Source organism: Artemia sp. Qi Xiang Cuo, chromosome 20 (genome assembly GCF_049724085.1).
Source record: "Artemia sp. Qi Xiang Cuo chromosome 20, ASM4972408v1, whole genome shotgun sequence".
In the NCBI taxonomy this organism is placed as follows: Eukaryota; Metazoa; Arthropoda; class Branchiopoda; order Anostraca; family Artemiidae; genus Artemia; species Artemia sp. Qi Xiang Cuo.
Window position 1 is genome coordinate 11675971 of NC_142813.1, and position 25146 is coordinate 11701116.

At 37.0% G+C, this 25146-nt stretch overlaps 1 protein-coding gene across 1 annotated transcript in view; it reads right to left on the reverse strand.

The window, feature by feature from the left end:
- Positions 1 to 25146, reverse strand: part of LOC148939868 (dnaJ homolog subfamily C member 1) — a 68093-nt gene that overhangs the window by 35298 nt on the left and 7649 nt on the right. The window contains exon 2 of the mRNA XM_089105769.1: positions 730 to 1050. Coding sequence (XP_088961895.1) covers positions 730 to 1050 — 321 coding nt within the window. The remainder of the gene's footprint in view (positions 1 to 729; positions 1051 to 25146) is intronic.

Sequence of the window (25146 nt, forward strand, 5' to 3'; positions counted from 1 at the left end):
CTTGAAGAACAGCTTCATTCGATGTTGCACTTTTGTCTGGAACATTATCCCTATCTGGAACGTTATCCTGGGGACGTCATCCCTAAAAGTGTCTCTGTTGGCTCCTTCAAAAGAATACTCAACAGTCATCTAAAACCTCGTGATGGATCGAAATAATTAATTTCATATTCATTTTCTTTTATCCAGTCGCTTCAGTGTTCTCACAGATACTCAATCACAGTAGTATTAATTGTATATAGAGATATTGGTTTATTTTTATTTCTTAGTTTTATATTTAACTTTATTCTAGGTTTTATAGATTATTTTAAATTTTTTCTTTTTTTCTTCATCTACTTGCAGCGTTGAAGACATCTTGTTGTATACAGGCGGATTATCCGCGTCGTGTTAGTTTGTCTTTTTCTTCTACTGGCTGTAGTCCCGTTTGTTTTCTCCATCTTGAGATTTTTTTTCTCTCTTTGTTTTTGTTTATTAATTTACGAATAAAAAAGGCTATTTTGAACTGCACCGCAACATGACAGGAGAAATAAGAAGAAGGCAAAATAGTTTCTAGCCTTCACAAATTGAAATTGATAAAACTAAAACGCTCATAATCAAGAACAGAAGATGAAGACAAAATATTGGTGTGAAGAAGAAGATGACAAATGTTATTGTGTTTTTCTGTGTTTTGGTATTCTGCAGCCATGTCTGCAGGGAAAGTGGTAAAAAAACAATACCTTTGGATTAACTTACAATTTCAAACTTTTTCTCCCAATATGCAGTCCAGGAAACAGCAAACTGGATAATACTTGTCAAAACTACAAGCCATATTGATGTTTCAATTCCTCCCATTTTTCGGTAGCGCCTATAGTAGTATAAGGGATTCCTCCAATTTGGCAGGCCTTCTACTAATACTCTATCATAACGAACTCTCTTCTTTTCATCTTTGAGGATTTCATAAATGGCCACGAGGTTTCTAAACTGAACTTCGGCATCAGGTTTGTCATTTTTGTCAGGATGCAGCTGAAGTGAAAGCTTCCGATAAGCTTTCTTTATATCAGCTGATGAGGCATCCTGAAAAAAAAAGTTTACCTAGGGTGTCCAATAAGTATTCTTTTGATCAGCTGATAAATTTGAAAAAAAAAGTAGCTTCACTTGGAAGCAGCTTACGCTTTATGTAGTTTTCAATTACATTTATAAAGTTTTTGATGAGCATACAAAAAAACAAGGACGAAACAATATTCTTGAAAAAAAAAATACAAGTGTAACTATAGGTGTCTTGAACAGTATTGGAAAAAATTAATAAAATTAAACTGAATATTTGATACATAATGATACTAATGGTATACATGACTTTAATTAGCCATAGCTCTCAAGTCTTTCATCACTTCCACCAAGTTGTTTTAATTCAAAGATCTGAAAACAAATTATATTACAAATATTTTCTTTTGTGCTTATTACAACGTGAAAATAAAATGAAAATTACAGTAAAACGAAATGCTGAACTGATGATCTTTTAGCAATTAATATTATTATATGTCATATATGCAGTTTAAATTTATTACTTCTTTCCAAGACTGTTCAAGCAAATATAGTTACCACTACAAACAAGAGTTTGGCTACTGTCCACTTCCCTAACTGTACAATTCTAAGGCCTACAGCGTAATTGGGGCTTTCCTGAAAACGAATTATATTACATTGTACTTATCATAGCAGTGAAAATAAAATTAAAATTTAATATAATCTTGAACTGATGAGCTTTCAGCAATTAATATCATTATATGTCAAATATTTAGTTTAATTTTATTAGTTCTTTCCAAGATTATTCAAGACAAAAATAGTTTTCAGTAAAGCGTCAATGATGCAGTAGACTTTAGACCTTTACAATCAGGGAAGAGGGCAGTAGCCAAATTCTTGTTTGCAGTGATTTCTGTACGTTTTATGCTTGAGTTGCATATTCAATTCAAGTTTTACTCCTTTTAAGATTTATCTATTCATTTATACTAGTACCTGTCATTTGTTTTTTTGCTATGATTTTTTATTTAATTTCTGTTCGTTTTGAGTTTGTTTATTCTCAACAAGTAATTTTTGGGCATTTTGAGTTTTCAGCTGATCTTATTTTACGTTTTTTTCTGCTTTTATTTATGCTATAGTCTTTAATTTTCTTTGAAAAACGACGTTTTTCGAGAGTATTTTCTTAATTAATTTCTGTTCGTTTTTGATAGCCAACGTTTCATGTTTTTTTAAATTCCCTATTTCAAAATCAATTTTTTTTCAACATCAAAGTTTCCTCAAAGTATCAACTAGTATCAAACTAACGAAGTATCAAAGTAAAGAAAGTATCAAAGTAACAGTAAGTGACTTGCATAACTTACAGCACTTGCCATGTAAATCAAAGTTACCCCGTAAATCAGTAAATCCAAGTATCAAAGTAACAATAAGCAACTTGCATAACTCACAGCCCTAGCCTAGGGTCTGGGAGGGGGGGGTTCAACCACGGAGGCATAGTTGTTTTACTTTTTGACTATTTTGAAGATAATATCTATCTCAAAATTTTGACTGGATGCCTTTAGGAAAAAGGGGTGTGGTGAGGGGGGGGGCTGGTTGCCCTTTGACTCTTAAAAAAGGAACTAGAAGTTTCAATTTCTAATCGAATGAGCCTCCCCCCCAAGTTAATACGACTAATCCTTCCACAAAAACCTTATATGTTAACAATGGGCAACTTGCATAAGCTAAAGCCCATGCCCTGGGGGCTATGGTTGATTTTTCAATCCCTAAGTTATAGATATTTGGATTTTGGATGATTTTGAGAAAATGGATATTTTACAATTTTAATTAGGGGCGATTGGGGGGGAAAGGCACGAGGAGAGGGTTGGTTATCCCCTGATCCCTTTTGACTCTTAAAAAGGACACAAGAAATTTCAATTTCCAATCGAATGAGCATCCTGCAAAGTTTAAACGACCCCCCCCCCTTCCATAAAAGAATTCCATGTTAACAACGGACAACTAGCAGAACTTACAGTCCTGGCCCCGAGGGCGAGGGTGGGGTATCAAACCCGTAACCATATTTATTTGACATTTGGACTATTTTGAAAAAATGGTGATTGAAAAATGGCAATCACAAAATTCTGATTGAAAGCATTTGGGGAAAAAGGGCGTGGGGTGGAGGGCTAGTAGCCAACCAATCACTCTCAACTTTTAAAAAGAGAGCTATAACTTTCAATTTCGAATTGGATGAGCCTTCTCTGAAGTCTACACGACCACCCCTTCCATAAAAACCTTATATTTTAACAATGGACAGCTTGCATAACTTCCAGCCCTTACCCTGGGGGCTGTGATTTTTTTTATCAACCCTAAAGGCATAATTGTTTGACCTTTGGACTATTTTGAACATAAGGCTATCTCAAAATTTTGATTGGAGGCATTTGGGGAAACGAGGGCATGGGGGGGGGGGACTAGTTGTCCTCTGATCACTTCTGGCTCTTAAAAAGAGCATAGAACTTCCGATTTTTGATCGAACGATCCCCCTCTGAAATATGCCCACCCTTTCCATATGAAGTGCCTCTAAAAAAATTAATAAATAAAACATTGAAACTTTATGGCCTTTCAAACAGTTTGTGACAACAAACTGTACAGAAGGAGCAACTCGGCTCAATAGTAACCAAAACTCTAAAAAACTGAATTTTAATGTCAATAGATACATCAAAAGAATCACCTTATTATGCTGATTCCAAATATGTAAGATCCGTCAAGCTTAATGTTACCCATCAAAAACTACGAGCCTGAGAAAATTTGCCTGATTTTTGATATAGAGAAGAAACACCCCCTAAAATTAAAGGAATCTTAATGCAAATCACACCATCAGATTCAGCATACCAGAGAACCCTACTTTAAAAATCTCAAGCTTATACCTGCAAAAAATGTGGAATTTGCTATTTTTGTCAGAAGACAGATCATGGATGTACGTTTATTCGTTTTTCTGTTCCGTTTTTTTTTACCCAAGGGGTGATCGTATCAAAATAATGGTCCAATAAGATCGGAGAAGGTGTATTCGAGCGGAAATTAAAAGTTTTAGTGCCCTTTTTAAGAGCCAAAAAGATTGGAGGGCAACTGAACCCCCTCCCATGCCCTTTTTTTCTAAAATTATCTGATCAAAATTTTGAGATAGCCATTTTGTTCAATATAGTTGAAAAATAAAATAATTATGTCTTTAGGTGCAAAATGCCCCCCCAGAGTCCGTGGGGAGAGGATTATAAGTTATGAAATTTGCCCATTGTTTATGCATAGAATTTGTTATTGGGAAGTATACAAACTTTTTTTTGGGGGGGGGGAGGGGGTGAATTTCTATAGGTAGAATCTTCTTTGGGGGGTGAATATTCCAGGGAAATGTTACACTGGGGGGATTTGACACAATTACTATACGAAATTCTTTTTAATTATCTTACATTCTCTTTGGCAAATTTGCATGAGATGTTCCAGAGGAATTATCCAGGGGCCTTTTCCGCGTGTTTTTATTCCGGGAAACAATTTCCACTAAAGGACATTTCTTGCACATTTCTGGAATGGGCAAGAAACCGATTAGAGATCAAAGTCTTATTCAGATGAAAGAATGCTAAGGAGAATTTTTCAGGCTGAACCGTCTGCAAGCAATTTTACAGGGAGGGGGATTCTCAGCGAGGATGGAACTGTCTGGAGGGAATTTGACAGGGGGGGGGTGCACTTTAAGTTGGATGTAATTTTCACGGAGGAGTTTTCTGTGAGGGGTATATTTCATAGAGGATGAACCAGATTTACCGGCATTATTTGAAATTAATTAAAAAAAACTTTCCGAAAAAATCAGTTTTTCAAATAAAAGCAAAGGATATTTTAAACTTAAGCTCAGAAAATACAAATAACTTTTAAAATTCAAACTCAAAACGACCAGAAATTACTATTAAAGAATAAATGAAGCCCAAAACGAACAGAAATTAAATAAATAATCAGAGCAAAAACATACAACAAGTAATGATATAAATGAATAAATTGATCTTAAAGCGAGTTATACTTAGATTGAATATGAAAATCAAGCTTAAGACGAAAAAAATATTTTCCTATTGAAGTACAAATGAAACTTAAAACGAACAGAAATTAAATAAACCATCAATGCAAACAAACATACAGTATACATTAATTTAAATTAATAAATAAATCTTAAAAGGAGTGAAACTTAAATTGAACATGCAAATTAAGCTTGAAACAATCAAAAATCACCACAAACAAGAGTTTGGGTATGACCTCCTTCTCTCACTGTAAAAGACTAAAACCTACTGCGTCATTGCCGCTTTACTGAAAACCAATTTTGTGACAAATATTTTCTTTTGTATTTATCTCTGAAAATAAACATTAAAACTATACTAACATTTTGAACTGATGAGCTTCCAGCAATTAATATCATTATACATCAAATATTCAGTTTAATTTATTAGCAGTTTTTAAAGCTGCTAAAGAAAAATATAGTTTCCCTATAAATAAAGACTTGGATACTGCCTCCTTTCCTAAATGTAAATAAAAACCAAAAGCCTACTTCGTTATTGGAGCATAACTGAAGACGAATTATATTACAAATACTTTATTTTCCAGTTCTTACAGCATTGAAAATAAAAATACATTTACAGCGAAATAAATTCTTAAACTGATGGATCTTTCAACATTTAATATCATAATACATCAAATGTTCAATTTGATGTTGTTTATACTTTCAAAGACTGTTCAAGGCGCATATAGTTTTCAGTACAGCGCCAATGACGCAGTATGTTTTAAGACTTTTAGAGTGAGAGAAGGAGGTCATTCTCAAATTCTTGTTTGTGGTGATTTTTGATTGTTTCAAGCTTAGTTTGCATATTAGATTTAAGTTTCAATCTTTTAAAGTTTTATTTATTCATTTACATTAATATATAATTTATGGTTGTTTGCATTAACTGTTTATTTAATTTCTGTTCATTTTAGGTGTTATTTGTACTTCAATAGGAAAATATTTTTTTCTTCTTAAGCTTGATTTTCATATTCAGTCTAAGCATTACTCGCTTAAGATCTATTTATTCATTTATATCATTACTTGTTTCATGTTTTCGCTCTGATTATTTATTTAATTTCTTTTCGTTTTGGGCTTTATTTATTCTTTATTGTAATTTCTGGTCGTTTTGTGTTGTAATTTTAAAATGTATTTTTATTTTCTGAGCTTAAGTTTAAAATTTACTTAAATTTTACTTTAAAAAATTATTTTTGCGGAAAGTTTTTTGTAATTAATTTCTTTTCGTTTTTGATTGCAAAACATTTCAAGCATTTAAAAATTCCTTATTTCAAAATCAAACTTAAAAAAAAAAAAAAATCAAATATTAATCGAAGTATCAAAGGTGGTATAAAAGCAATAATATAACAGTGAAAAAATGGCGTTACGTCAACCTCGGAGTTTTTATTATCTGATGTTTGAAATATTTTTAACAAAATTTTTATCTCAAAACTATTATCGGATGGGTTTGGGGAAAGAGGGCGTGGGGGGACTAGATTAAGCTTCAGTTTCTTTTGACGCTTTAAAAGTGAACTAGAACTTTCTATTTTCAATCAAATGAGCCCTCTCTGAAGTTTATACGAGTTTCCTTTCTATAAATACCATATAAATCCCCAGAGTATAACTTACAACGCCTGTCCCTCGGCCCTGGGAGGTTGTGTCGACCCTGGAGTTTCAATATCTGATGGTTGAACTATTTTTAATAAAAAGGTCATTTGAATTTTTTATCGGATGGGTTTATCCATCCGATACGCCCAAATGCGCGGAGGGCGGGAGGGGCATTTTGCCCTCTGATCTTTTTTACTCCGAGAAAATGAGCTACAACTTTTAATTTCCATTCAAATGAACCCTCTCTGAAGTTTATACGAGTATACTTTCCATAAGAACCATATATGCCACCAGAGCAATACTTACAACGCCTACCCCGGCCCTGGGGGGAGGGGGGGGTCGACACAGGAATTTTCTTATCTGACCTTTGAGTGATTTTGACGAAATGACCATACGCAAAGCATTTTTGTTATATGATCTTTGAATTATTTTTAATAAAATGGCTATCTCAAATTTTTTATCAGATGTATTTGAGGGGAAGAGGCTTTGGGGGCCATTTGCCCTCTGTTCACTGTTGACTCTTAAAAAGAGCTGAACCAGGCAAATGAGCCATCGCCAGAGTTTATACAAGCACCCTTGTCCTATAAAAAATTTATACCCAGGCGCATTAATTGAAAGGCCTGCCCCTGGGCTCTGGGGAACTATGACAACACCTCAGATTTTGTTATCCGACATCTGAGAAATTTTTAACTTAATGCCTATCTCAAAATTTTTATTGGATGCATTTGGGTAAAAAATCAAATGAGCCATCTCTGAATTTTTTACGAGCATCCCTTCAATAAGAACCATATATTCCACAAGGGCATAACTTACAACACCTACCCTCGGGCGCTGGGGGGCTGTGTTGACCCATGAGTTTTCGTTATATGGTCTTTGAACTATTTAAAAAAAAAGATATCTCAAAGTTCTTATCGGATGGGTTTGAGGCAAGAAGAGCGTTGAGGGAGGGGGGTGGCTGGATGCCCTCCAATCTCTTTTGACTCTTAAAAGGTGAACTAGAACTTTCAATTTCCAATCAAATGATCCCTCTTTGAAGTTAACACGAGCATCCCTTCCATAAGAACCATATATGCCCCCAGGGCATAACTTATAATGCCTACCCCAGGGCCCTGCTGGGTAGTGTCGACAACAGAATTTTTTTTATATGATCTTTGAACAATTTTTAACAAAATAGCTATCTCAAAATTTGTATCGGGTGCATTTGGGAAAAAAGGGTTTAGGAGGGGGAGCGGGTTACCCTCCAATATCTTTTGACGCTTAAAAAGTGAACTAGAACTTTCAATTTCACATCAAATGAGCCCTCTATGAAGCTTATATGACAACGTTGTCTATACAAAACCTTATATAACACCAGGGCATAACTTACAACCCTTGCCTTCAAGGCTGCGGGCGAGTTGTCAACCTTGAAGACTGAATTTTCAAAACTTATAACTATGTTTAATATAATGAATGTCTCAAAATTTTGATTGGATGTGTTTAGGGAAAAGGTGGGCGTGAAATGGGGGTTACTTGCCCTCAAAACACTTTAGATTATTAAAAAGAGACTAGCCCTTTGAATTTCCAATGGAATGAGCCTTTTTTGAAGTTTCTACGACACCGCCTTCTATAAAAACCTTATATGCCCCCAGGGTATAACTTAAAACCCATGCCTGGAGGGTTTTGGGGGAGTTTCCTCTTCAAAAACAAATTTTCTAATCTGGAAATAAACTACGCTGAACAAAATGGCGATCTCAAAATTTTGATTGGAAGTGTGTGGGAAAATGATGGGCGTGGGGGGCCTATGTATAGTCTAAGCACTTTTGACCGTTGAAAAGGGCAGTATTCCTTTCAAATTTCAATTAAATGAGCGTATGTTGAAGTTTCTACGTCAACACTGTCTATAAAAACCTTATATGCCTCCAGGGCATAACTTAAAACCCTTGTCCTAAGGTTTGTGGGGGAGTATCCTCCTCAAAAACATATTTTCTATCCGGAAATCAACTACGCTGAACAAAATGGTTATCTCAAAATTTGTAGTGGAGGTACTTAGGGGAATGATGGGCGGCGGGGGGGGGCGAGTTGCCCTCCAATCACTTTCGACTATTAAAAAGGGCACTAGCCCTTTTAATTTCTAATCGAATGAGCCCTTTTTGAAGTTTCTACAACAACGCCTTCAATAAAAACCTTATATGCCCACAGGGCTAAACTTAGAACCCTTGCCCTGAGGGTTGTGGGGGATTTTCCTCCTCAAAAACATATTTTCTATCGGGAAATCAACTACGCTGAACAAAATGGCTATCTCAAAACTTGGATTGAATGTATTTGGGGAAATGATGGGCATGGGGGGCTAGTTGCCTTCTAATCACTTTCGACTATTAAAAAGGGCACTATCCCTTTGAATTTCCAATCGAATGAGCCTTTTTTGAAGTTTCTACGACAACGCCTTCTATAAAAACTTTATATACCCCCAGGGCATAACTTAAAACCCTTGCCCTGAGGGTTGTGGGGGAGTGTCCTCCACAAAAACATATTTTCTATCTGAAAATCAACTACGCAAACAAAATGGCTCTCTCAAAATTTTGATTGGATGTGTTTGGGGGAATGATGGGCGTGGACGGGGGGGCTAGTTGCCCTCCAATCACTTTCAACTATCAAAAAGAGAACTAGCCCTTTGAATTTCCAATCAAATGAGCCTTTTTTGAATTTTATACAACAGCACCTTCTATAAAAACCTTATATCCCCCCAGGGCATAACATAAAACCCTTGCCCTGCGGGTTGGGGGGTAGTGTCCTTCTCAAAAAGACATTTTCTAACTGGAAATAAACTACGTTGAACAAAAGGGCTCTCACAAAATTTTGAGTGGATGTGTTTGGGGGAATGAGCGGCTCGGGGGTGGGGGGCGATTTGCCCTCTAATCACTTTCGACTATTAAAAAGGGCACTAGCCCTTTGAATTTCTAATCGAATCAGCCTTTTTTGAAGTTTCTACAACAACGCCTTCTATAAAAGCCTTATATGCCCACAGGGCATAACTTAAAACCCTTGTCCTGAGGGTTTTGGGGGAGTGTCCTCCTCCAAAACATATTTTCTATCAGGAAATCAACTACGCTAAACAAAATGGCTATCTCAAAATTTTGATTGGATCTGTTTGGGGGAATGATGGGCGTGGACGGGGGGGGGGGCTAGTTGCCCTCCAATCACGTTCGACTATCTAAAAGGGAACTAGCCCTTTGAATTTCCAATCGAATGAACCTTTTTTGAAGTTTATACGACAACACCCTCTATAAAAACCCTATATGCCCCCAGGGCCTAACTTAAAACCCTTGACCTAAGGGTTGTGGGGGAGTGTCAACCTTAAAAACATATTTTCTATCGGAAAATCAACTACTCTGAACAAAATGGCTATCTCAAAATTGTGATTGGATGTGTTTGGGGGAATGATGGGCGCGTGGGGGGGGGGGCCCCGCCCCTAATGATCCTTCTAATCTGTTTAACTATTAAAATGGGCGCTATCCCTTTGAATTTCCAATCGAATGAGCCATTTTTGATGTTTCTACGACAACACCTTCTAAAAAACCTTATATGCCCTCAGGGCATAACTTTAAAGCCTTTCCCTGAGCGTTGTGGGGGAGTTTATACGTCAAAAACGTATTTTACTTGTGGAAATCGACTATGCTTAACAAATTGGTTATCTCAAATTTTTGTTGGGATGTGTGTGGGATAATGATGGGCGCGGGGGTTGGGGGGCTAGTTGCCCTCCAATCACTTTCGACTATTAAAAAGGGCACTAGCCCTTTGAATTTCTAATCGAATCAGCCTTTTTGAAGTTTCCACAACAACACCTTCTATAAAACCTTATATGCCCACAGGGCCTAACAAAAAACCCTTGCTCTGAGGGTTGTGGGGTATTGTCCTCCTCAAAAACATATTTTCTATCTGGAAAACAACTACGCTGAACAAAATGGCTATTTTGATTGGATGTGTTTGGGGAAATGATGGGCGTGGGGGGGGGACTAGTTGCCCTCTAATCACTTCGACTATTAAAAAGGGCACAAGCTCATTGAATTTCCAATTGAATGAGCCTGTTTTGAAGCTTCTACGACAACACCTTCTATAAAAACCTTATATGCCCCCAGGGTATAACTTAAAACTCTTGCCCTGAGGGTTGTGTGGGGAGTGTCCTGCTAAAAAATATATATTTTATCTGGATATCAACTACGCTGAACAAAATGGCTATCTCAAAATTTTGATTGGATGTGCTTAGGGGAATTATGGGCGTGGGGGGGGAGGCTAGTTGCCCTCCAATCATTTTCGACTATTAAAAAGGGCACTAGAACTCTCGATTTCCAATCGAATGAGCCTCCTTTGAAGTTTCTATGACGACCCCTTTCGTATGAAGTGCCTCTGAGAAAAAAATAAATAAATAATAATAAAACATTGGAGTCGTATGGCCTTTACTATAGGCAACACTACAGCGTTGCCTCTGAAACGAACAGAAATTATTCCATATATGAAGGGTTGCCCCCTCCTCAATACCTTGTTCTTTACGCCAAAGTTTGACTGTTTGTCCCATTTTATTAAGAGCATCTATTGAAACACGGGGGCCGTTTAATTAGAATAGGGAGCTGTTTTTAAACTGCTAACAGCTTTAGCGTAAAGAACAAGGTACTGAGGAGGGGGCAACCCTTCATATATGGAATTAACTTGCCAAAATTAATATACGAATTTTTTCTAATTTTTCATGTCTGGTGAGCCAAATTCGAACCTCTATTAGTTGAAAAACGTTCAGAAATTAAAAAAAAACAAGTTTTTTCACCTGAAATTAAGGATCAATTTAAACTTAAAACAACAGAAATTATTCCGTGTACGAAAGTGTTTGTCCCCTCCTCAACGCCTCACTTTTGACGCCAAAGTCTTTATTGTTTTAAAAAGTAGATTTGTGACAAAGAGCGAAACTTTAGCGTAAAGTGCGAGGCATTGAGGAGGGGACAGCCCCTTCCATATATGGGATAATTTTTGTTCATTTTAAGTTTTAATGTCACTCCTTACTTTCAATTAAACAAACTTGTTTCTTTTTATTTAATACTATAGGCAACGCTATAGTGTTGCCTCTGACAAGAGCCCGCAGGAATGGCTAGAAAGGTGGTTGCTACAACTTCCCAAAAACTTTACAGCTTCTTAGACAAACTATTGAAAAATCTCAATTCATGCTTTTTTGTAGCCACAAACAACCCAGTTGACAAATGGACCGCCATTGTGGGAAATATATTTGACACCAGCTTGGTTTAATTGACGATCGGAACACCTGGTCAACTTGGACACTTGGTTGATGTTGCAAATTCAGAAGGTTTCCAAAATTGCCATAAAGTGCAGCTCTCAATCAGTACAAAACATGGTTAGATTGTGTTTCTAGCGCAAATGCAGATCCTAAGCAGCCAGCACTGTATGATGGCATTCCCGATTTTTTTTTTTTCACCTCTCATTGAGCTATATGTGCAAGACGTCATGCAAATATGTTGTCAAGAGTATAGGCAGTATTGTGGGCAGACGTAAGTGGTCGTAGTGTTAGTTCTACCACTGTTCAAAGTGAGTTAGCTATCCAATGACAGGGCCCCCTTATTATTGGAACATGTAAACCATTCATTGAAGCGACCTTGGATGTTCACCTCATTCACGTTCACGGAAGAACTGGCATTCAACCGATCATGCAGAAAAACTAAAATTTCATTACATTAGTGAAGTAGTAGACACAGGATTGGTTCCGAAAAGCCCTTTGTTGCACTTGCTTTGTGACTACCATTATGTCCTATATTCTCATTAAAACTATTATGCAATCCTGATCTCTAATGCTTCAAGACAAAGATATTGGTAATCCTAAAGATTGGTATCGAATTCAATTATTACAGAGCACACATTTAGAGAAGTAATTTACTATCCTACTTTGTGAGTGAGCTCTCACGCTGCTGCTTTTTAAAACTTGTTCAAATTAAAAGCTCATTGAGTTTCAATGTTGCTATGTGAAAATTTACTTTTAAGTTGTTGTTATTCTTCCTCCTTGTAGACTAGTTTTTGCTTACTCCACTTCTCTTCAACTGAAAGTGAAGATTTGTCCAAATCTTGCACAAATAGCCAAAATCTCTCAATACTGTTTATGCATCAGTTGAAAGAACCTTAAAAGGCCTGGTAGCTATCAAGGTGTACATACAGTTGAAGCAGGTAATGGGAAAGCTGGAACATGGAAGATTAATAGCCAAAAACAGCCACACTAAAATGTAGCAAAATTTGCTTTTTATTTTGGGGATTAGATTAGGGCAAAACTAAAATCACAGCTTCATAATGCATGTGACTGCCAGGCTGCCAATCAATACTGTTCTCCCAGAAAATCAAATGGTGCTTTTTATGGTTCAACTACAGTGGTCAATGAGTATCAGTTGGGTATGCATTATTTCTATAATACCAATAGCATTGGAGTGTACAACTCCATCCATAAAGTAACAACAGTAAGCTATACACAGTATACTTCAGATTTTGAATACTATACTCCACGAGCAGTATTAGAGTCAATATGATACAGTACTTTTGATAAAATAGTACATATAAAATTATAGAGTATGATATTTATGGCTAGTACATGGCTCACCACTGAATTAGACTACTTTGTTAATTTTTATTCAGAAAACTATTGATATTTCTAACAGGAAGCTATACTAAGTTATGTTTGTTACTTTTCAGCAAATGTTATGTATAAAAATACTTTTTGCTCAAAGCAAAGCTGTCAAAACAAGTTGTGCTGCTAAAGTGTTGGCAGCTTTTGGAATTCCGCTACTGGCAGCTTTAGAACTTTTTGCACACCTGACCACCTATTGTCATTCTCCAGTGATTCAGTCAGTCCACTCTGTACCTAGATAGCTTATATTAAACAACATTTCTTTACTAATATCTGTGAATAGCAGTGTGAGTATCATTTTTTTTGGAGAGACACATAGATTTTCAGGCGAAATCCCCAAAAATTTAGGGATAGTGGAAGCCCTGCTGGAAACATTAAAATATGTTGCTGAATAGGTAATCGTTTAGAAAAACGCAGCGTTTTACACATTACTAGACTTTTTGTGGCTTGAATCCATACACTAAACTGTGCAATTCATTTAAATCTGCATGGCTTTACCCATCATGTAATCTTACTTTTAAGAAAAGTTGCAATAATTTTGCATTCATAAAATCCTTAACAAGCGTTCCTTTTATATACCTTAATAGCATAGCCTTTATAGAAGGAAAACTTACATAGTAAAAACAACAGCAAAAAAACCTTTTCTAGGCTACCTTGCACCAAGTAGAATCAAAGCTGGTAACAATTGCAGTTTAACAAATCAAAAATCAAATGTGCATTTTTTTTTTACCCAATACTAGCCTAATAAATGTAATAAATCATGAAAAGCATTTGATAAACATATGCAGTGATGGACAGACAGACAGAATGGAAAACAACTAAAGACATTGAGGCAGACTTGGCTATGATTGTAAAATAGCATAAAAAGTCAAGATATTGGCAAAAGCCAGCACCAGTATCCATGTGAAAACCAAGATTCCAAAGAAAAGATTCAATTTGATTTTGTGGAAAACCTCCTTATAACAAAGCTTCATCCAGAAATAATTAAGAATCTAGTGGGATAATGGGAAATATTTATGTTGGTTGCTCCTGTATCGTGATTGCCATGCTAGATTAGAAGAGATTGGATTGGAATATTGTTTTTAATAGGCCTTACTACCTGCATTATAGCTGGATATATAATTCACTGATTATCTATTCTATAGTTAAAGATAGCCAGTCTAAAAATTCAAGTAAAAAGTAAAAAAAACTGACCAGATAAAATTGACCCCTGTTATGAACATGTTATTTATTCAGACTGACTGACTTATTGTGTATCCCTTTTTTCTTATTCAGGCAGGAAGTGATAAAAAGGTAGTCCAACAGAGCAATATCAGCATAAGCTCAAGGGAGTATGATTCAAGCATTGAACCTGATGAATGAAATTTTTTTACAATAGATTTTAGCAAAGTGGCAACTTTCTTAGGGATGGATTTGTTTCAATTGGGAACATTTTTGTTCATCAAAAACTTAAACTTACAAGTAAGCTTGACCTAAAACTTACAATTACTGGGTAAGTTACCCAGTGGTAAATGATGTCTTGCACACTAATATAACCCTCATACACAAGGGTGATAACAAAGAGGAAACAAGTTATTACAGGCCAATAAGCATTACCTCTGCAGTTGGGAAGCTTCTAGAAATAATTGTTAACACTGCAATGTTGAAACACTTAAAAACCAATAAACACTCCTCATCATGTTAACATTACTTTATGCCTAGCTGGTTGGTTGAAATAATCCTGATTCATACTTATAATTATGTCATAATTATTCTAGACCAGGGGTTCCCTGTTGACATTTTATTACTGAATTTGGCAAAGGCATTTGACAAAGCCTGCCATAAAAGATTTTAAATCAAGCTCCAAGCTATTGAAGTGAATGAGGATGTGGTAGAGTGGGTGAAGCAGTTCCTAACAGATACGAAACAGATAGTTAAAATATTTGGAAGGGATGGAAGGACATTCTTCTCTGAGGTGGCTTCTGTTGGAAGTAGTGTCCCACTTCCAACGCTCTATATAAATATACAAATGATGTGCCAAAAATTCTTAATAGCAAAGTAAGCCTCTATACTGATGACTCAAAACTTATTGGTTGTGCAGACACAGCAGAAAATATCAACACAACTGGACCTTAATGCATTTACTCACTGGACTAATATTTGGAAGCTTGAATTCAATGCAGCAAAATGCAAGACTCTCCACCTGGGGAAGGAAAACCTGTACACTAAGTACCATATGAATTTTAGTGGTGGGTCTTGCAAAACTATATCTGGCAGCCATGCAGAGAGAGATCTGACAAGTAGAATTTCCATATTGATACACAAGCAACTATTGCACAGGCCAATCAGCGACTTGACTTAATCAAAAGAACTTTCACTAGCAGACCTCCAAATGTTATTACTAAGCTGTATAAGAGTCACGTTTAACCAAGGCTAGAATTTGGAATGTGTGTTGAATGCCCAGTCAACAAGACTAGCAAGCAGCAATGGAATTAGATCAGAGGAGGGCAACAAAATGTATTAAAGGCATCTGTAATGTCCCATATCCATCCCATCTCCACAAGCTCAGAATACCATCTCTAATGTATAGACACAAACAAGGCAATGTGGTAACAGCATACAAGCTTTTAAATGCTGAGGATACTATTCTTGAGCTTTTCCAACTGGACAATTCAAAGAGAACTTGTGGTCACCCTCATAAGCTTTTCTGGGAACAAGCAAATACCAGACTAAGGAACAAATTCTTTTCAAATAGTTGTCAGATTGCAAAATTTCCTCAGTGAAAAAACAGTGACTTCACCCAGCATGGAGGCATTCAATTCATCAGTGGATAGGGAGTGGCTCAATCAACCATGGACGACTGCTTGGGACCCCACAGAGGACTAAATATCATCACTGAAGCTGGTGGACAAAGGATTCATCCTATTGCTAGCAAGTGTGATTTAAGGTAATCACAGGCAGCGCACTAGCGCTGCCTAAGTAAAGAACGATGTGGGCACAATGTGTTGTTTTCTTGTTTTTTCTCCATACCCGGGCACTTTGTAATGAAGGAATCATCGCAGAAACTTCGAAAAAGGCTCATTCGATTGGAAATTAGAGTGGCTAGTACCCTTTTTAACCGTCGAAAGTGATTGGAGGGCAACTATCCCCCCCCCCACGCCCATCCTTCCCCCAAATACGTCCAATCAGAATTTTGAGATAGCCATTTTGTTCAGTATAGCTGATTTACAGATAGCAAATACCTTTTTGAGGAGGACACTCCCCCACAACCCTCAGGGCAAGGGTTTTAAGTTATGCCTTGAGGGCATATAAGGTTTTTACAGAAGGCGTAGTCGGAGAAACAAAAAAGGCTAATTCGATTGGAAACTCAAAGGGCTAGTACCCTTTTTAATCATCGAAAGTGATTGGAGGGCAACTAGCCCCCCCCCCCCCCCATGCCCCTAATTCCCCCAAAAACATCCCATCAAAATTTTGAGATAGCCATTTTGTTCAGCACAGTTGATTTCCAGATAGAAAACTTGATTTTGAAGAGGACAATCCCCCAAAACCCTTAAGGTAAGGGTTTTATGCTATAGCCAGAGAGCATGTAAGGTTTTTATAGAAGGCGTTGTTAAAGAAATTTCAAAACCAGCTTATTCGATTGGAAATTCAAAGGGTCACTGTCCTTTTTAATATTTGAAAGTGATTGGAGGGCAACTAGGCCCCCTCCCATGCCCATCATTCCCCCAAATACGTCCAATCAAAATTTTTAGATAGCCTTTTGTTCAGCGTAGTTGATTTCCACATCGAAAATATCTTTTTGAGGAGTACACTCCCCCACAACCCACAGGGCAAGGGTTTTAAGTTATGTCCTGGGGGCATATAAGGTTTTTATAGAAGGCGTTGTCGTAGAAACTTCAAAAAAGGCTCATTAGATTGGAAATTCAAAGGGCTAGTGCCCTTTTTAATAGTCAAAAGTGATTTGAGGGCAACTAGCCCCCCCTCACGCCCATCATTCCCCCAAATACATCCAATCAAAATTTTGAGACAGCTATTTTGTTCAGCATAGTTGATTTCCAGATAGAAAATTTGTTTTTGAAGAGGACACTCCCCCAAAACCCACATGGGAAGGGTTTTAAGTTATGCCATGGGGGCATATAAGGTTTTTATTGAAGAAGTTGTTGTAGAAACTTCAAAACAGGCTCATTAGATTGGAAATTCAAAGGGCTAGTACCCTTTTTAATAGTTGAAAGTGATTGGAAGGCAACTAGGCCCCCCCCGCACCCATCATTCCCCCCAACAACTCCAATCAAAATTTTGATATAGCCATTTTGTTCAGCGTAGTTGATTTCCACATAGAAAATATCTTTTTGAGGAGGAAACTCCCCCACAACCCTTGGGGAAAGGGTTTTAAGTTATGTCCTGGGGGCGTATAAGGTTTTTAAAGAAGGCGTTGTCATAGAAACTTCAAAAAAGGCTCATTCGATTGGAAATCCAAAGGGCTAGCGCCCGTTTTAATAGTCAAAAGTGATTGGAGGGCAACTAGCCCCCCCCCCCCACACCGATCATTCACCCAAACACATCCAATCAAAATTTTGAGACAGCCATTTTGTCCAGAATAGTTGATTTCCAGACAGAAAATATGTTTTTGAGGAGGACACTCCCCCACAACTCTCAGGGCAAGGGTTTTAAGTTATGCCCTGGGGGCATACAAGGTTTTTAAAGGCGTTGTCGTAGAAACTTCTACACAGGCTCATTCGATTGAAAATCCGAAGGGCTAGTGCCCTTTTTAATATTCGAAAGTGATTGGAGGGCAACTAGGCCCCCCCACGCCCATCATTCCCCCAAACAAGTCCAATCAAAATTTTGATATAGCCATTTTGTTCAGCGTAGTTGATTTCCAGATAGAAAATATCTTTTTGAGGAGGACACTCCCCCACAACCCTCGGGCGAGGGTTTTAAGTTATGCCCTGGGGGCATATAAGGTTTTTAAAGAAGGCATTGTCATAGAAACTTCAAAAAAGGCTCATTCGGTTGGAAATTCAAAGGGCTAGTGCCCGTTATAATAGTCGAAAGAGATTGGAGGGCAACTAGCCCCCCCCCCCCACACCCATCATTTACCCAAACACATGTTTTTGAGGAGGACACTTCCCTAAAACCCTCGGGGCAAGGGTTTTAAGTTATGCCCTAGGGGCATATAAGTTTTTTTATAGAAGGCATTGTAAACAGATTTTTTTGCGAATGGTATCAAGTTTTCCATTTCAGGTCAACTAGAGGAGGTATGAAACTAAATTAAACAGTACTATTTGTGTCCATATTTTTAAAAGGGTGTATGCTGTTAAAAATTTCTGAAAATTTTTATGCAGCATACAAATAGCAGGCCAAACTATAAAGTCTTAAAAAACGAAAAGATTTAAAGTATTATTTTCTTTTTCCCTGAAAAGACTATGTAAATATAAAACGAATAGAAATTAATTAAAAAAAACTTTTTCCACAAAATAAGTTTTTCAAAGAAAAGTAAAGAACTCCATTAAACAAAAAATGAGCAAAACTAAAATCAAATAATCTACCAAGCGTGAAACTACCACAAATCATCATTGATAAATAAATGAAACCCCAAACGAACAGAAATTACAATAATTAACTGAGTCAAACTCAAAACGAGCAGAAATTAACATAAGTTGGGTGCAAAACCCCTATGCCTTCCCAAGGCCAGAACAAAATTTGCACTTTATTGAAAAAATATTAAGGTTTTTACTTTTATAACTTTAATAAATAAAATAATATTAACATTTTGATTACTAAATATCAGTATATGTATATTAAACTGACAATGCACTTTCATTTGCAATTTTTCAGTAAAGTACAAATTTTGTTCTGGCCTTGGGAAGGCATAGGGGTCTTGTGCCCAACTTATGCTAATTTCTGCTCGTTTTGAGTTTGACTTGGTTAATTATTGTAATTTCTGTCGTTTTGGGTTTCATTTATTTATCAGTGCTGATTTGTGGTAGTTTCATGCTTGGTAGATTATTTGATTTTAGTTTTGCTCATTTTTTGTTTAATGGAATTCTTTACTTTTCTTTGAAAAACTTATTTTGTGGAAAAAGCTTTTTTTAATTAATTAACTGAATAAACAACAGCTCCTAATGCTTGTGGATATTGAAGCAGTGATGTTGTAATGACTTATAAGCTTTTGTTATTTATTCAGACTGACTGAGTTATTGTGTATCCCTTTTTTCTTATTAAGGCAGGAAATGATAAAAAGGTAGTCCAAAAGAGCAATATCAGCACAAGCTCAAGGGGGTATGACTCATGCATTGAATCTTATGAATAATTTTTTTTACAATAGATTTTAGCAAAGATAGATTTGTTTCAACTGGGAACATTTTTGTTCATCAAAAACTTAAACTTACAAGTAAGCTTGACCTAAAACTTACCATTACTGGGTAAGTTACCCAATGGTAACTGATGTCTGTGCACACTAAGTTTTGGCAATATATATATAAATGATGTGCCAAAAATCCTTAATAGCAAAGTAAGCCTCTATGCTGATAACTCAAAACTTATTCGTTGTTCAGACACAGCAGAAAATATTGAGTCAAAACAACAAGACCTTGATGAATTCACTCACTGGACTAATATTTGGAAGCTTGAATTCAATGCAGCAAAATGCAAGACTCTCCACCTGGGGAAGGAAAACCTGCACACTAAGTCAGTGGCGTATCCATGATTTTGTTTCGGGGGGGCCCGTCAGTCTACCTATTTATGGCAGTCATGTGAGCAAGAAAATTATCTATCATAGGGCAAGATTTCAGGCGGGAGGTATGGGGGGGGTATCTAGGTAAAGAAATGAAAACTACACACTTGTCATGAGCATTTCTAGTTGTAGACTTTGTTTGTTTTAGAATGGATGACAAAATTTTGCCAACAAAGTCAGAATTGAACAAAAGGTTAGAAACACTGGGAGTTTTTATTTTGGGCGAGCAGATGTTTTGGAACTGCCACGAATTGGCAGAATTTAGAAAATATAAAAAAAGAAGTGCATTATTCCCTAGGCCTATATTTGCCTATGAAACCCTTAGAGAACCTAATAAGTAAAAAATTAATTATATCAAAGCCAATTACCTAGAATTTGGTTTCGGAGAGGTGAGGGCCTCAGTCTACCTCATATAGCAGCCATGAAAGTAAGAAATGCACTGATGTTAAGATCGTCTATAGAGAATAAAGAACAATTGAAGCTAAAGAAAAGTAATCAACTGAACTTAGAGAAACATGAAATGAAAGACGACATAACCTCTCACAGTAGCAGCTACCGGTCTTTTTTGGCTACAAATCAGTCGAAAATTTGGTCAGCATTATCCTGGATATCATGGTTGAGGTTCATTCGGGCTGGTCTATTCAAACCCTCTTCAACCGTTGAGCTTCGCAGATAGGTTTTTAATCACTTAAGACTGCTAAATCTGCTCTCAGCAGAAACGGTAATCACTGGTATTGTCTGAAAAATTGTCAAAAGTCTTTGAAGGCATGGTGGAAATTTTGCATCACGTGACGCAAGAGTCGAAGTAACATTTCATGCTTTCTCAAAAATTCCGAGTCACTTCTGTTTCCAAAGAACTCGAAATTACATGCGAGCGCCCGTCTACCCCCGTGAAGTCTCTGATAAACAGCAACGGCGTCCACAAATTCAATAATTTTTAATGATTTGCTGTTAGCTTGTAAAAGCCTTCTGATTTTTATAGATGCCTGCTGGTGGCGCAAAAACTTTTGATCAAATCCTATACTAAATTAAGCAATGTAAGGTTCGAACTATACGTAGAGATAATAAGCCTCGGTTGACCCAATACTGTTGATGGACCTTCAGTAAATCTACTTTGGTACACTCGGAGCCACATTTAACTCTTATAGAAGGTCGCAGGCCTTCTGAAAAATTGTTTCAAAATTTTTTCGTTTTGACTGAGGTGAATTATCAGAACATAGCTTAAGATTTCGACAGAACTCAAATAAGTTTAAATCTTCAGCTTGCAGCGCCTTATAAACAGAGAGCATTGTAGCACTTACAAACTCTAGCATAGACATCGTGAAGACAAAACTAAGTTTAGTTAGTGCTGAAACCAGCGTATTCGCTTTTGAAATAAATTCGTACTGTATTCTACCAACTATTTCCTTAAGTATGTAAGTGATTACACAATACAAAGACTTATAAATTATAATTTAATTGGGAGGATCCACTCATCTTGTTCTGCTCAACTTCACAAATAGTCTCAAAGGACTATCGGGACAAACGACAGCGACCGCTTCTACAGATCTAGTGGTTCTTTTTGGCGAGGATGTTAAAAATGACGTTATCGGCGGTATAGAAGCAAGGCTGATCTAACAAGCCCCACCCGACAATTTCTACATAAAGCCAAATTTATTCTGTGCAACTCACAGTGGGTATAGATCACATGTGGATATTTTTTCACAATTTCTGCCTGTGAACCAGAATAGCAGCCAGATATGTTGCTGGTCCCATCAAAACCGGCCCCCACAAATTTCTCCATTTTTAAGCCGAACGCAATGCATTGGCCGATGATTTGTTTCGCTACTGCAGAGCCGGTTAGATTTCCTCAGACAGAAAACTCGAGAAACCGCCCTTCAAGTAAAGCACGAGTTTCATATTAGTATCTGACTACAAGAACTAACTAGAACTAGCTAAGCTTGTCAGCATGTGTATCAATAACCCTACAACGAACCTGAAGAATCCTTTGACGCTATACGATGATGACTACAAGCTATCATATGAATAAATCAACATTAATCTATCAACTACGCTAGAACATCTGGACAGGCTATATAGATGGTCATCGGATTGATGTCTACAGTTCAATACCTTAAAATGTAAAGTTCTACATCTTTGACGGTTTAATCAGAAACACGCGTATTGCATAGGAGATATCCAGCTTGAGGCAGTCAGTGAGGAGCAGGATCTGGGGGTTGTTGTTGACAATGAGCTGATCTTTAATAACCACACAGGAGCTCGAGCTGGAAACGCAAACCAATCCCTTGGCTTCATAAAAGAAACTTTTACCACCAGAAGCTAGGAGTTATTACAAAACTATACAAAGCTTTTGTCTGTCCTCATCAAGAATGTGGCATGGCCTTAGCCTCTCTGTACTATAAGATGGATGTGAAAGTATTTGAGAGTATCCAAATAAGAGCAAATAAGCCTATCTCTGTATTTCAAGACAGATCTTACGACGGATGTTTCACCTTGCTCAAACTTCCTACCTTGGTATACTGTAGGAAAAGAGGTGACGTAATAGCAACTCTTAAGGTTCAAGGATATGACCAACTAAGTCATATCTTTTCCTAGTCACTCTCGATTACTTCAAGAGGACACATCAAGTAGCTACAGGTACACCGTTGCATCGCGCAAAATGGCAAACAGCTTTTCTCAGACTATTCCGCTTCACCCTGGAACTATTAATTTAAAGCCACCGTCTAATTTAACACTCTAAACGCTGTCTAAAAAGGTGCTAATCAGGACTCGGCCAATGCTGAATGGAAGCTGAATTCGGATGTCAAATCGTAACCTTGGAACGCCCCCGATAAAATTCCTACAGAAGGCTCAAAACCACCATATCTCGCTGGACATGTGATTTGCTGTAATTTAATGTAATTTTTTTTGTTTTATCTCATATGACTTTTCTATTTCAGTGCTTAGCTTACACTGGAATTATAGCAACGTTTGAACCTTTTAATAAACCATTACCTATTAGTCCGAGTTCATATTGCAATTCATTCATTGCAGAGAAGCTAGTGCTTATAGCTTTGGAGGATAAATAGTGAGACAATTTTTTTGAAATCTTGTTTGATTATAGGAGGTTACTGCACGTTTTATGATAAAATAATGACACAAACTTGCTGGAGAAATGAATAGCCATTTAACAAGAAATGAAAAAAAGAAGAGGTGTTGTATACAACTTAAAAGCGTGAATATTTCTGAACTTACTACATTGGCACTTAAAAAAAAGAAGAAAAGAAAATTTGGGGGGGGGGCACTCCGGCCCCCCCCCTGGATACGCTACTGCACTAAGTACCATATGAATTGTAGTGATGGGTCTTGCAAAACTATTTCTAGCAGTCATGCAGAGAGAGATCTTAGTGTCTTGGTAGATGACAAGTTGAATTTCCATATTCATGCACAAGCAACTATTGCAAAGGCTAATCAGACACTTGGCTTAATCAAAAGAACTTTCCCTAGCAGACCTCCAAATGCTATTACTAAGCTGTATAAGAGTCAAGTTTGACCAAGGCTAGAATTTGCAATGCGTGTTGCACTGCCAGTTCACAAGACTGACCAAGCAGCAATGGAATTAGATCAGAGGAGGGCAACAAAATGTATTAAAGGCCTCTGTGATGTCCCATATCCATCCCATCTCCATAAGCTCAGAATACAATCTCTAATGTATAGACACAAACAAGGCAATGTGGTTACAGTATACAAGCTTCTAAATGCTGAGGATACTATTCTTGGCCTTTTCCAACTGGACAATTCAAAGAGAACTAGTGGTCACCCTCATAAGCTTTTCTGGGAACAAGCAAATACCAGACTAAGGAACAAATTCTTTTCAAATAGTTGTCAGATAATAAAATTTCCTCAGTGAAAAAACAGTGACTTCAACTAGCATGGAGGCATTCACGTCATCAGTGGATAGGGAGTGGCTCAATAAACCATGGATGACTGCTTGGGACCCCACAGAGGACTCAATATCATCACTGAAGCTGGCAGACACAGGATTCATCCTATTGCTGGCAAGTGTGACTTAAGGTAATTTAAGGTAACTAAATAAATAAATAACAGCTCCTAATGCTTGTGGACTGATATTGAAGAGGTGACATTGTAATGACTTATAAGCTTTTAATGGTGACTCCTATCAAAAGTCCGTTCAGTTTGATGAGTCCTCCAGGACAAGAGGGCATAGCAAGAAGTTATCCCAGAAGAGGATAGATACTAGAGTATGCATCCACTACTGCTCAATAGACAATTTTCCAATCTGCCTTTAAGATTATTGTTGATAAGAATTAGTTCATTAAACCATAACAGACAAAGTGTGATGCTATTGAGTGAATGGCTCCCTATCTTCACAGACCTGTAATCCTTATTTTGCTGGACAATGTGATTTATGGTAATTTAAGGTATTTCCTGCTGAGCAGGCCTAACTGTGCACTAGTCTTGTTTTGTATATAGCCTAGGTCAACATAGGAGGGGAGGGGGTTCAATTGTCACAAATACAACTTAAACAATAAAATAGCCCAGAACATGTAATTAGCCACCTATATTGAGTGACGATGATGATGAATTTATTAACAGTGAAATAAATCCCAGTTGCCAAAGTCTGTGAAATACAAAAAGACACAGTGCATAAATAATAAACTCCTATATACCAAACTGTTCAGAAAAGTCTAATCTATCAAAAGAAATTGACCAGAAAATAAAATATCTAACCATTCTCCAGATTTAGGGTACTTCAGTTACCATACAGTCCTGCCATCTATTAACTAGAGCTCCTCAAGTTAGTCTAAACTGGATAGGGAGTGCTGTAGACAGCTTTTTCTTTCTTCAGCATATGATTCATAGTGCCACCATAATAATCATTGTTTATATAAGCAAAATAACAACAATAGCCTACCAAATTGAGTCTACATAATGAACCAATTTGTTGACAATTGGCTAAGGTTTGTTGTTTCTATATTTTGATTAGTTTCATTTGCTGATTTAGTTGAATATATTAAGTCCAGCAAGGCTAAGTGAAAACACATAAGCCCAGTTAAAGGCCATGATAGACGTACTGCCTGTTCTACAGAATTGGATGAGGGATTCTCTGTTATAGAGTGTGATATTTGTGAGAAGTGGATCTGTGATGAATGT